At 40.4% G+C, this 13,689-nt stretch overlaps 1 protein-coding gene across 1 annotated transcript in view; it reads left to right on the top strand.

The window, feature by feature from the left end:
* The window catches only part of MAP3K19 (mitogen-activated protein kinase kinase kinase 19), an 86,922-nt gene extending 73,478 nt beyond the window's left edge, over positions 1 to 13,444 (top strand). Inside the window, exons 9-11 of the mRNA XM_007957944.1 lie at positions 3,423 to 3,572; positions 4,890 to 5,587; positions 13,378 to 13,444. Coding sequence (XP_007956135.1) covers positions 3,423 to 3,572; positions 4,890 to 5,587; positions 13,378 to 13,444 — 915 coding nt within the window. The remainder of the gene's footprint in view (positions 1 to 3,422; positions 3,573 to 4,889; positions 5,588 to 13,377) is intronic.
* The last annotated feature ends 245 nt before the right edge of the window (positions 13,445 to 13,689 follow it).

Below are 13,689 nucleotides of genomic sequence, written 5' to 3'. Positions count from 1 at the left end.
ACTTGCCTGCTAACCAGACGGCTGGCGGTTCAAACCCACCAGCCACTCCTCGGAAGGAAGGTTGGGCAATCCTACTTCCGTAGTGATACTGCCTTGGAAGCCCAAGGAGGGGTCGCTATGAGTCGGGTTTGACTCGACGGCACATAACAACATAACAACAACTTCTGTAAAGATGTATAGCCTCAGAAACCCAGTGGGGGTCGCTATGAGTCAAAATCAACTCGATGGCAGTGGGTTTGATTTTTTTTTTTTTTGTGATGCAATGAAGGCGCTCTGGTGGTGTAGTAGTTAAGGCATTTGGCTGCTAACCAAAAGGTCAGTGGTTCAAACCCAGCAGTTACTCTGTGGAAGAAAGATGGGACAGTCTGCTTCTGTAAATATTTACAGCCTTGGATACCCAGTGGAGGTCACTATGAGTCAGAATCAACTCAATGGTGATGAGTTTTGATGGTGCAGTTGTTAAGCACTTGGTTGCTAATTGAAAGGTCAGACATTTGAACCCATCAACCACTCCACAGGAGAAAGATGTGGCAGTCTGCTTCTGTAAAGATTACAGACTTGGAAACCATTTGGGGCTGTTCTACTCTGTCCTATAGGGTCTCTATGAACTGGAATCCACTCAATGGCAACAAGTGTTGAGAATTTATTAGGAATGAATGAGATGCATTATATTCATCATCTCATTTATGCTTCATACATAGTCCCATTTTGCAGATGAGCAAATTGAGGCTTTGAAATTATGGTGCTAGTGAGTAGTAGGACCAACCATCCTAATTCCCACTCCACCTTTCATCACTACACAGTGGTAATGTTCTCTGTCCTAAAAAGCCAGCTATGCTCTCAATGGAGCTTGGTCTCTGCTTGGAAGTACACAGTGATTCGGAGCTGCTTATAGGCTGGGTGAGAGAGAGAGGGGTGGTTTGCACACCTGCATATTTTTTAAATGGGTCTATGACTTTGCAATTTCAAATTGAAGAAGAGTTAGTGTGCCAGTAAACACAATGAGCCTATAAATCCAACCTGTAGTCACAGAATGAAAAATGGACATTTTATAACTTTTCCCCTTCCAAGTACTCCTTAAATTTCAGTTTGGATAGAAACATGAGTGGATGGGGAGAAGGAACCCAGATGGCTCTGATTGTCCAATGGACGTTCAGGAAGAAGGCAACCATGTAGGATCTACTAGGAAACCTCAAAGTGCCATTGCCATGTGTTTTGGTTCTCTAGTGCTGCTCTAACAGAAGATACCATAAATGAGTGGATGGCTTTAACAAATAGGGATTTATTCTTTTGTAGTTTTGGAGGCTAGAAGTCTGAGTTCAAAGTGCCTCTAGAGGCTGGGTGAAGGTCCCTTAACCTTGGCCTTCAGCTCTGACTCTTGCTTCTGGCCCACTGGGGCTGCAGGTGTCTCTTCACTCAGACAGCTGCAGACTGCTGAGGCTGACAAACCCAAGGTTGACAAATAAAATGGCACAGTCTCAATATTACCAAACAACATGGCAGGCCACTAGTTCAAGTCCTTAGACAGTTCCAAGATCGGCAGACAATATGGCAGGCTGCTGAATGAAGACTTGGCTACATGCAGGGTCCAAGCATGCCAAAAGGCTGCAGAGACCTTTTTTGATGTTTTTTTCTTATATCCTGGAAACAGACCACATCCCTAAGGCAGCTACTCAGCTGCTCCAGTAGATTCCACCATGGAGCTGATTACCAGTTTCATCATGGGGAATAACTACATCCAGTTGCCCAGACACTCAAAACCAGGCCTAGCCAAGTTGACACACAACTTAATTATCACACCATATCTCTGCTGCATCATTGCTGTTATCTTTTTTAAGATTCCTAGGACAGGGGATTAAAATGAAGTGTGCTTTGTACTGACTAACCAATTAGAAAACATAGTCTAAGTTCTGTAAAGAGTTATTCATTTCATAACTTCTAGGTCAGTGCCTCTCAAAGTTTATTGTGACTGAGAATCTCTTGGGGATCATGTTAAAATGCACAGATTGAGTCAGTATGTCTAGGGCCTGAGACTGTGCATCTCTAACAATATCCCAGGTGATGCTGATTCAGCTGGTCTGCAGATTATCCTTCGAGTAGCAAGGGTTGAGGAGACCATCAATCTTCAGTCTACTAATGCTGGTCTTGACCACCAACATAGCTTTTTACCACTGTGTGTATGCATTTAGATATGTTTATATGTAAATGTGCATATGTTGATGTTGTTGTTAGGTGCTGTTGAGTTGATTCTGACTCATAGAGACCCTATGTACAACAGAACAAAACACGGCCCAGTTCTGTGCCATCCTCATAATCCTTGCTATGCTTGAGCCCATTGTTGCAGCCATTATGTCAACCCATCTGGTTGAGGGTCTTCTCCTTTCTCTCTGATCCTCTACTTTATCCAGCATGATATCCTTCTCCAGGGAATGGGCCCTTCTGACAATATGACCAAAACAGGTGAGACAAAGTCTGGCCATTCTCATTTCTAAGAAGCTTTCTGGATGCACTTTTTTCAAGATAGATGTTTGTTCTTTGGGTAGTCCATGGTATTTTCCAGTATTCTTCACCAATACTATGATTCAAATGCATCATGGTATTTTCAGTATTCTTCACCAACATCACAATTGAAAGGCATCAATTCTTCTTTGGTCTTCCTTATTCACTGCTCAGCTTTCACATGCATATGAGGCGATTGAATTTAAATGGCAGGGCTTGGGTTAGGCACACCTCAGTCTTCAAAGTGACATCAAAGTGACAATGTGTATATATGTTTGCATATGTATGTATATAGGTGTATGTATTTATGTATGTATGTGTGTTTTATTGAGTGTGTATAGATATGAATGTGCAGAGGTGATGTCTATTTATGCACAAATATTATGAATTGGATATAATTTGTATGTATGCACATTTGTGTGAATGCATATATGAATATGTGTTTATGAATATATGCGTCTTTGTGTTTATTTGTGTGTGACTATGTGTATGTTTCTCTGTCCAGAGCTGTCTGTGTTTAGGGGCAAGTTGATTGGGATAATAGGACAACAGGGATTCTGAAGAGAGAATTGAGTAACATATGTATGTCCATTCTGATTATTATAACTTTGAGAGAGCTAAAGGTTAGTGACAGTGGTAGTAGCCTGCAGGTCCATGTAGGTCCAAAGATGAGCAGGACCAAGACCTTCCCCTATAAGATATGCAGGCAAAATGTGACTTAGAAATAATTGTTTAACAACGTTGAGGTACAAAATGAAGATATGGGTTTGATCATTTTTTGGGAAATGTATCTATCTAGAAGTTACCATGAATATTAATGGCCCTGAAGGGATGTATATGAAATGAAGGCTCTACTGCACTCCCACTCCTTCCTCCCGTCCCCATGTTTAATGGTAACCTTTCTATTTGTCTCATTGTTCCAGAGGTACAGTAATGGGTTCAGGATTTATGACAGGGAGGAGAAATTTCTCAACTCAAATGAAAAGAAGACATTTTCTGAAAATAGTTTAAAGTATGGAGAGCCTATCCTGTGGACCAAGGGTGAGATCCTTGGGAAGGGAGCCTATGGCACAGTAAGTCAAACTGGAAATATGATAAAACTAGAAACCTCTACCTCTCCTCGACCCATCCCTCTTCCCTAGCTCCAACACACACTCTTTTACTTAGAAATCTTTCAGTTGGTAGTAACAGAAAACCCAAACCAAAGTGGCTTGAATAAAATGATGTTTATTGATTTATGTAATTGAAAGTTCTGGAGCAAGTCAGGCTTCAGTAGTCAATCCTGACTTCAGGGGTCAAACAATGTCTCCAGGATCTGGTCTCTGTATCTCTCAATCTGACTCCCATTCACAAGCTCCATGTGGTGGCAAAATGGCCATAGTATCTTTAGCCTCTCACTCTTGCATGTCCAAGTCCCTTGGACATAATAGCTCAGGATATGTTACCAGAAATTGGGAGAATGGTTTTAGGGTGGCAAAAACAGAGTATGTTCCTCCTTATGTTTTGTGAGTTGCATAAAAGGCCTTCTAAACTCCTAGCACTTTAGATAGTATTTAAATATATGGATAAAGACTGGCCCTCATATAGGTCCTGTTTCAGCTCTAGTTGGGGGCATTTCTGGAATCAGTGAGAAGGTAGTAAGACATAAGCCACTGAAATCACAGAGCTTTAGAGCTTTCCACAGTTCCTCCTTTGTAGAAACTTGCCTGTATCAATCACAACAACCTTGTGTTATGGCATGGCAGGAGAAACCCAAATACCCAGACTCCAGAGATTAGAACCAAATCTACAGTCTACATAAACAGAGAATTTTGTGGTACTTTTCTGCTCTATGAAAATGTATCTTACATAGAGGTTTCTCCAAGAGCATCTTTGAAACTAAAGAATTTCTTGTTTTTCCAAGTCTTAACCATCAAATGGAAGTTAGATACACAAGATTTCCCCTCTAAATCTCAAGGAGAAATATTTCTTAAATGGACATATATATTAAATGGACCTTTCCCAAACCACCACCTCCTACAGTCAACCTAGAAATCTGTGCTGCAAATATTATTACTTCAGTTTTACAGATAAGAAGAACTGAAGATCAAAAGTCATGTAGACTTTCCCAGAGTTCCACAGCTGGAAATTGGTGAGGCCAGGATTCTGACCAATCCAGGCTACTTGACTCCACGACAATATGATTGCCATTTACATTGTGGCCCATCCCTAGCTTGGCTCCACTGAAACAGTGAACCTGCTTATTTTAAATTAATTGCAATTAGTGGGGATGTATCAACTTAGAGAAATGATAAGGGTTTTGGGGAAGAAGGTGAAAACAAAAGTTACTTGAGGCATTTTGTGAACAAGTTATATCAATTATATTTAATAAGGTATTGATTTGCTTCTAGGTATACTGTGGTCTTACTAGTCATGGGCAGCTAATAGCTGTAAAACAGGTGGCTTTGGATACCTCTGATAAATTAGCCACTGAAAAAGAATACCGAAAACTTCAGGAAGAAGTAGATTTGCTCAAAGTACTGAAACATGTCAACATTGTGGCCTATTTGGGGACATGCTTGGAAGAGAACATTGTAAGCATTTTCATGGAGTTTGTTCCTGGTGGTTCAATCTCTAGTATTATAAATCGTTTTGGGCCATTGCCTGAGATGGTGTTCTGTAAATATACAAAACAAATTCTTCAGGGTGTTGCTTATCTCCATGAGAACTGTGTGGTACATCGAGATATCAAAGGAAATAATGTCATGCTCATGCCAACTGGAATAATAAAGCTGATTGACTTTGGCTGTGCCAAGCGTTTGGCCTGGGCAGGTTTAAATGGCACTCACAGTGACATGCTTAAGTCCATGCATGGGACTCCTTATTGGATGGCCCCGGAAGTCATCAATGAGTCTGGCTATGGAAGGAAGTCAGACATTTGGAGCATTGGCTGCACTGTGTTTGAGATGGCCACCGGGAAGCCTCCACTGGCTTCCATGGACAGGATGGCTGCCATGTTTTACATTGGGGCTCACCGAGGGCTAATGCCGCCTTTGCCAGACCACTTCTCAGAACATGCAGTGGACTTTGTGCGTGTGTGCCTAACCAGGTAAGACACTGAAAGCAGGAGGAGAAGGATAAATCCCAAGATTCTAGGCAGCTGTCATTTCCCTCCAATGTGGGCCCACTTTGGTTACTAAATCAAGTACACAGTGATTTTGTGCTGGAAGAAGACATGATTGGCCATATTGTGATTGTGTTCATTACCACATCAGAGTATGTGGGGCAATACTTCAAGTAGAAATTATCTCAATTAAATCTTCTATCAGGTCCTGATAATACATTTTGAAGCCAGTGAGTTTGCAAAAATTGCTAAATGTTTACTTATTTACCAATGTGACATCTTCCCAGAGACCTATTGTCATTAGGTGCCCTCAAGCAACCCTCACTCGTATCAACCCTAGGTACAACAGAATGGAACACTGTCACTGTCCATCTTGCACCTTCCTTGCAACTTTTGCTATGCTTGAGCCCATTTTTGTAGCCACTGTGCCCATCCATCACTTTAAAGGTCTTCCTCTTTTTTACTGACTATCCCAGGGACTGGCCACAGTGAAATGACACCACCATTTTCCAAGCTGCCTTCTCTGTCAGGGAAGCAGTGTTCTGATTATCTTCCTATCAAAACCTGCTCTCAAGAAAGTATGTGACAAACTCCTTCACATTAGGGGTTTGATGACAGACCAGGTTAAATGCACTGGTTCCCGACTTGCATTTAAAGTGAGGAGAAATATTTTGAGCCAAAAGAACCAATCTCCAATTGGTGCATTTCAAGCCTTAAGTGGAAAGTATTTGGAGAAGCAACCCCTCGCCCCAAAAAAGCAGCCTATTTCACCCATTTTGACCTCTTTTCCTATCTATGGAATAAAATTCTAGGTAAAATGTTAGAGCTGTAAGGAATTTAGAGATTACCTAATGCTATCGTTTTCAAATACAGGGACTCTCTGCTCATATGGAATCTTAATCCAAAGAATAAAACATATATATATGTAAGTAGAGAGAGATGGCTCTGGTTAGAATGTGTTTGTGTGTGTTTTTATGTATGTGGTGGCAGATAGCTAGATTGTAGGGGTAGGGTGCTGGATCTCACCCACTTAGTCTCTAGGATGATACAGAGAAGCCTAAAACCTACTCAATCTAGTGAGGCTCAAAATTTAGTTGCATGTACAGGACAAGGAATCCTAAGATTCAAATAACAATTTTTTGTCTTTCAGGAAAGTGTGCTTTTCCTGGCCCATACTTCTTTGCTTTCTTATTCCTATATGAAAAATGTATGCAGAAGTTGTCAGCAAATACATATGGCAGCCCCCAACCCCCAGGGGTTCATTTTGCCTTTCTTAATGAAGCCCAGAACCCACAGGTCTCCCTACCTGCAGACTATTCCCCTTTCAGTTTCTCCCCATTCCCTAGCACACACGTACAGGTATACCTCAGAGATATTGAGGGTTCAGCTCCAAACCACTGCATTAAAATGATTATTACAATAAAGCAAGATACAGTTTGTGGTTTCCCAGTGCATACAAGTTATTTTTTACACTATATATAGTCTATTAAGGAGCTCTGGTGATGTAGTGCCTAAGGCATTTGACTCCTAACCAGAAGGCTGGTGGTTCAAACCCACCAGCCACTCCTCAGAAGGAAGACTGAATCTACTTCTATAGTGATACTGCCTTGGAAACCCAAGGAGGGGTCACTATGAGTCAGATCTGACTTGATGGCAGTGAGTTTGGTTTGTTTGGTATAGTCCAGTAAGTGTGCAATAGCATTATGAAAAAGTTTGAAATATTATGAGAATTTACCAAAATGTGATAGAGACACAGAGTGAGCACAAACTGCTGTTGGAAAAATGGTGCTGATATGCTTGCTTGATATAGAGATGCCACAAACCTTCAATTTGTGAAAACAAAACATAACAAAACAACACTGTAGCTGTGAAGCACAATAAAGTACAATAAAACAAGGTATGCTTGGACCAGACTGTCCTAGAAAATTCCAGGGGAATCACTTGGGCAAGAAGCAAGGTACCTCTCTATATATTCCAGGGGTGTAGTTTGCGCATCCCTAGATGGAGAGACACCTGAAGTGTCCCAGTGTGGATATGATGAACAGAGCCCCAGGCACAGTGTCACCATCCCTCCACCTCCACCCCCACCCCAAAAAACACCACCCTACAAGAGAGACGTGAAAGTGTTGGGAAAATCGCACAGACCAGTATTATTAGTTTTGTTGTTGTTAAGTACCGTCAAGATGGCTCTGACTCAACCACCCTATGTACAACAGGACGAAACACTGCCTGGTCCTCTGCTAGCCTCACAATCCTTGCTATACCTGAGCCAATCATTGCAGCCACTGTGTCAATCCATCTCATTGAGGGTCTTCCCCTTTTTTGCTGACCCTCCACTTTACCAAGCATGACATCCTTCTCCAGGGAAGGATAATACCTTCTGACAACATGACCAAAGTAGGTGACATGAAGCCTGGCCATTCTTGCTTCCAAGGTGCATTCCAGCTGCACTTTTTTCTTAACATAGGTCAATGCTCCGCACCCCCCCCCCCCCCCGTGTTCCCTCCCTTCCTCTCCCACCTCTGGTAAACAACAAAGAAAGTTTCTTTCCATATATAAACCTTTCCTTGACTTTTTACAATAATGAACTAATACTGTATTTGTCCTTCTGTGATTGACTTATTTCACTCAGCATAATGTCCTTCATGTTCATCCATGTTATGTGGTGTTTTGCAGATTCTACATTCTTCTTTAGTGTTGCATAATATTCCATTGTGTCCATGTACTATAGTTTGGTTATCCATTCTTCTGTTGATGGGTACCTAGGTTCTTTCCATCTTTTTGCTATTATAAATAGTGCTGTGATGAACATGGGTGTGCATGTATCTGTTCTTGTTCTAGCTCTCACTTCTTTAGGATATATACCTAGTAATGGGATTGCTGGGTCAAATGGTATTTCTAACTCCAGCATTTTAAGGAATTGCCATACTGCTTTCCACAGTGGGTTGTCATCATTTTACATTCCCACCAGCAGTGTATGAGAGTCCCAGTCTCTCCACATCCTCACCAGCATGTTATTTTCTGTGCTGTTGAACTTTGCTATTAGTGCTGGGGTGAGATGGTATCACATTGTTGTTTTGATTTGCATCTCTTTGATGGCTAATGATTGTGAGCATTTATTTCTTCATGTATTTGCTGGCCATGTCAATATCCTCTTTGGTGAAGTGTCTCATGTTTTCTGCCCATTTTTTTTTAAGTGGATTTTTCATCTTTCTGTTGTTGAGGTGTTCGAGTTTTCTATAAATTTTAGAGTTTAGTCCCTTGTCAGGTATGTCGCTGCTGAATATTTTTTCCCCAATCTGTAGGTTCTCTTTTGACTCTTTTGAAGAAGTCTTTTGATGCACATAAAAATTTAATTTTTAGAAGGTCCCACTCATCTAGTTTATCTTCAGCTGTCTGTGCGTTTTGGGTTATGCTTGATAAGTCTATTTATGCCATAAGTGAGGGCCCCTAAAATTGCCCCTAGTTTTTCCTTGAGGAATTTTGTAGTTTTAGGTTTCACATTTAACTCTCTGATCCATCTGGAGTTAGTTTTTGTGTATGGCATGAGGTACAAATCTTGTTTCATTTTTCTGCAAATGAGTATCAAGTTTTGCCACTGGCTGCACTTCTTCCAGGACAGATTTGTTTGTTCTTCTGGCAGCCCATGGTATTTTCAGTATTCACCAACATCACAACTCAAAAGCATCAACTCTTCTTCGGTCTTCCTTATTCATTGTCCAGCTTTCACATGCATATGAGGTCACTGAAAATACCATGCCTTGGGTTAGGCGCATCTTAGTCTTCAAAGAGACATTTTTGCTCTTCAGCACTTTTAAGAGGTCTTTGTGGCAGATTTGCCCAGTGCAATATGTCATCTGATTTCTTGACTGCTGCTTTCATTGGTGTTGACTGTGAAACCAAGTAATATGAAATCTTTGACATCTTCAATCTTCTCTCCATTTATCATGATGCTACTTATTGGTCCAGTTGAGGATTTTTGTTTTATGTTGACATCCATACTGCAGACTAATTTTTAATCTTCATCAGTAAGTGCTTCAAGTCATCTTCACTTTCAGCAAGCAAAGTTGTCCTGTCTGCATATTGTAGGTTGTTAATGAGTTTTCCTCCAATCCTGATGCCATGCTCTTCTTTGTATAGTCTGGCTTCTCAGATTATTTGCTCAGCATATAGATTGAATAACTATGGTGAAAGGACACAACTCTGATCTACTCTATTCCCAATTTTAAACCACGTGGTATCCCTCTGCTCTGTTCGAAGGACAGCCTCCTGGTGTATATACAGGTTCCTCATGAGCACAACTAAGTGTTCTGGCATTCCCATTCTTCTCAGTGTTATCCATAATTTGTTATGATCTACACAGTTGAATGCTTTTGCATAGTCAATAAAACACAAGTAAACATCTTCCTGGCATTCTTTGCTAATACCAGTATTAGCTAATACTAGTATTAGTTTTGGAGACTATTAAAACAAGTAGTTGCTTTGTTCTGTCTGAATTCGACAATTACTCATTATAGGCCAATAGCTAAAAAAATATTTGCTATTCTCTTTCTTTTGTTATTATTCATACAAACGCAAAAAGTTCAGAAAGAAAGGGTAGAGTCCTCTATTTTATGGAAGTCAGGGTAGTTTCTACCCAACCCTTCGAAATCTTCTTCAGAGGAGCATGGGGAACCAACTGAGCAAGCTCTTTGATGCCCTTAATACTTATCACCTGGAAGTGTGATTTCACGAGTCTTTATTTTATTCCGTGGCTTTTACTAGGGCTCAGTTCCTTTGGAGAAGATTATAGGGTGGTCTTGCTAAATACGAATGAGATTCTTTAAACATATATAATTCATATCACTTCCAGTTTCTGCTGGAAACAATTCCATCTCACTCAGAATAAAATCCAAAGTCCCTGCCATGACTTTACTAGGCCTTCCTGACTGGTTCTACAGTACCTCTCCATGCATATTTTCTACCACTCTTTTCTTTGATTGCTCTGCTTCAGTCATACTGGTCTCCTTCCTTGGCCTCCCACATGTCAAGCCTACTCTTGCCTCAGTGGTTGCACAGGTTGTACTCAACACAAGGGATGGCTCCTCTCAGACCACCTCATGACTGGCTCCCTTCTTCCATTCAGGTCTCTGCTCAAACATCTCCTTGTCAGACAACTTTCCAGATTGGCCAAAATAGTGCCCCACATCATTCTTGCCCCATTACCCTGCTCCACTTTTCACTGCACTTACTACTATGCAGCCTTTAATATTTTTGTTGCCTGTCCTTCCCACCAATAAGCTCCATGAGAGCCAGGTCTCGGTGTGTTCTGTTCACTGTTGAACCACCTAGAAGAGCAATTTAGAGTACCTAGAAGCCTCTAGATACTCAAATATTTATGAAGTTAATGAATGAACACTAGAGTCTAAAATAGAAGAGAGTTATGAAGTGCAATGAATAAATTCAGAGTTTTTTTTTTTAAAAAAACACCTATTCTAAAAGAACAGGCATGAAGTAACTGGATAGTGGTAATCCTGTCAAAACCCTTAATACAGTGACAAAAACAAAAAGCAAATTGGCCATGCTGGTTTAAATATAAACTCACTGTAATCCTTTTTCATTTGGAAACTGTACTTTGGAACAATTTCTTCATGAACAAAACAATTAATCCCCCCTCCCCTCAATAATAAATAGGTTTGTTGTGAAGGTCAGGTAAAATGGTGTGTGTAAATTGCTTAGCAGAGTGTGGGACATAATTAGGTCTCCACAGTTAATAACCATTAGGGAGAATACTAACACACCTTACCCAATTAGTGTCATACAGAAGGTGGCATATAATTATCTTCTGAAATTCTATGGCAAAGACTCTAAGGACGCTAGACTCTTGCTTAATGTTGGCAATATTCCTTGGCGACAGATGTAGATAGATTCAGAAGTAGAGGTGATCAAGTATGTTTCTTCTGAACAAACAGAAAAGAGTTTTGTGGAGCAGTGAGAAACAAGTGTGGCTGGGAGCCCAGCTATAAGCAGGCTTAAAGTTGTGGGAAGTCACTTCAGGGAGTTTAGCAGCGAGAAGCTCTGGCTGTGAAAGATAATTCTGGGTAAACATAATGAATTAAACGTCTTTGGGAAGGCAGGTCAGATTGTTGCGTACTGAAAGTCCTGGAATACAGGCTGCTTGAAACTGGGAAGCCATGCAGGAATTCAGAGCTTACACTTTAATGGTGATGGAAAAAATGGGATTGAGGAAAATTAATTCCAGAACATTTCAGAGGACGATGACTCATTAGATAAAAGGACTGACAGAGAAGTATGATAGAATTTCATGGTTTTGAGTCTAGGTAATGGAAGAAATTACAACAGGAAGTTCTGAGAGAGGAAAAGGGGAGGAAGTTGAAGAGGGTCTCCCATCATCTAAGGAGGCATTTGAAAATAGAGAATTGGAGCTCAAGAAAGTGATAAAAGCTGGAGGTATACACTTGAAAGTCATTATAAAGTTGACAGCTAGTCATGAAAATAAATTAAGAGGGCTGAGGAAAATGTCTTTGAAAATGCTCATGGGGAAAGTAACAGAATATGCATAGTATCAAGTCCAGCATACATGTAACTGGAAGAGGGACGAAAGGCAGTTGCTCCAATGAAGCAAAAGAACCTAGAAGAGAGTTTTCCAATAATGTAAGTAGAAATCATTTTAGGAAGGAGCAGGTAGTGAGTATTTCAAATGCTACAGAGATGAGAAGGTGGATGAGCTCATTAAATTTGGTAATGAGGCCATGGCTAATTCCAAGAGGGCAATTTTTAAAGAGAAGTGGGCCAAATGGTTGGGGTTTCAGATGTGTACTGGGGAAAAAGGCCACTGGGCTTGACCATTTTAGAGGTATGTGGAAAGAACAGAAACAGGATGATAACTAGAAGCAGTAACTAGGTCAAGGATAGGACTTTTGAAAAGATTTCAGCATATTCTGAAGGCAGGAGTAAGAGCCTCCAGAAGGTAAGAGGTTTTAATTTTGAAATGATGTATGGTCACTTTCCTTTAAAAGTACTTTATTTCCATTTTAACCTAGCTATTCTGGGGGGATCAAATTTGCTTTCAAAATTATCAAAGGGCAACCAATTTAACCAAAAGAATGCTGCTGTACTAGGCTAACCATTGACTGGTTCATTACTTCATTGAAGGATCAATACATTCCCCAAAGCGTTTTTATCTCCTGAAAACAAAACAAAACCCACTAAGCCATAGTAATAGTGAGCAACCCTCTCTTCCCTTTACTTTATGCTCACCTGAGTGCCCAATATAGAATTATTTCAATTAATCAAGAAAGCGTATTTAAATGTCTACTTTTAAGTCTTTTTAGTTCCAATCTCTAATGCCTCTAAATTTTAAAAGTAAATTTAATGCTAATTAGAAGTTCAATAAACTGTACACCTAAAAATGTAAATTTTAATATATGTAAATTACACCTCACATTGAACAAAAGTACAATGGAAAAGAAGGACCTTTTTAAAGTAACTACCATATATGAACATTTAATACTATGTGCCACACAATTTAAAAGTTTGTTGTTATTTCCCTTAATTCTCCTAACACGTTAGTTTCTCCCATTTACAGATTAGGAAAGAATCTGAGTCACTTGCCCAAGATCACACAGCTGAAAAGTGGAGTCTAGATTCAGATCAAGTCCATTCGACTGTCAGAGGTTTTATTTCCATTTCGAAACCTGCATTTTGAATCAAGCAGATGTAAGTTGGCAGGCATATTATTTGGTGCTGCTTCTAATGTGTCTTTCTCTTCTTAGGGACCAGCACGAGCGACCTTCTGCTCTCCAGCTTCTGAAGCACCCCTTCTTGAAGAGAAGTTACTAAATACACATCAAGACTTTCTTCCCAGTTCCACTATAGATACTCCATTATTAATTGTGGGGAAGGAGGGTTAAGGGACTTTTGTTTTCCTACTGGAAATAGAGGGGCTCTGGTAGCATAGTGGCTAAGGCACTTGACTGCTAACCAGAAGGCTGGTGGTTCAAACCCACCAGCCACTCCTTGGAAGGAAGATTGGGCATTCCTACTTCTGTAGTGATACTGCCTCGGAAACCCAAGGAGGGGTCACT

Source organism: Orycteropus afer, unplaced genomic scaffold, assembly GCF_000298275.1.
Source record: "Orycteropus afer afer isolate SDZICR_OR568_19922 unplaced genomic scaffold, OryAfe1.0 scaffold00826, whole genome shotgun sequence".
Lineage (NCBI taxonomy): Eukaryota > Metazoa > Chordata > Mammalia > Tubulidentata > Orycteropodidae > Orycteropus > Orycteropus afer.
This window is presented reverse-complemented; position numbering and strand designations above follow the sequence as displayed.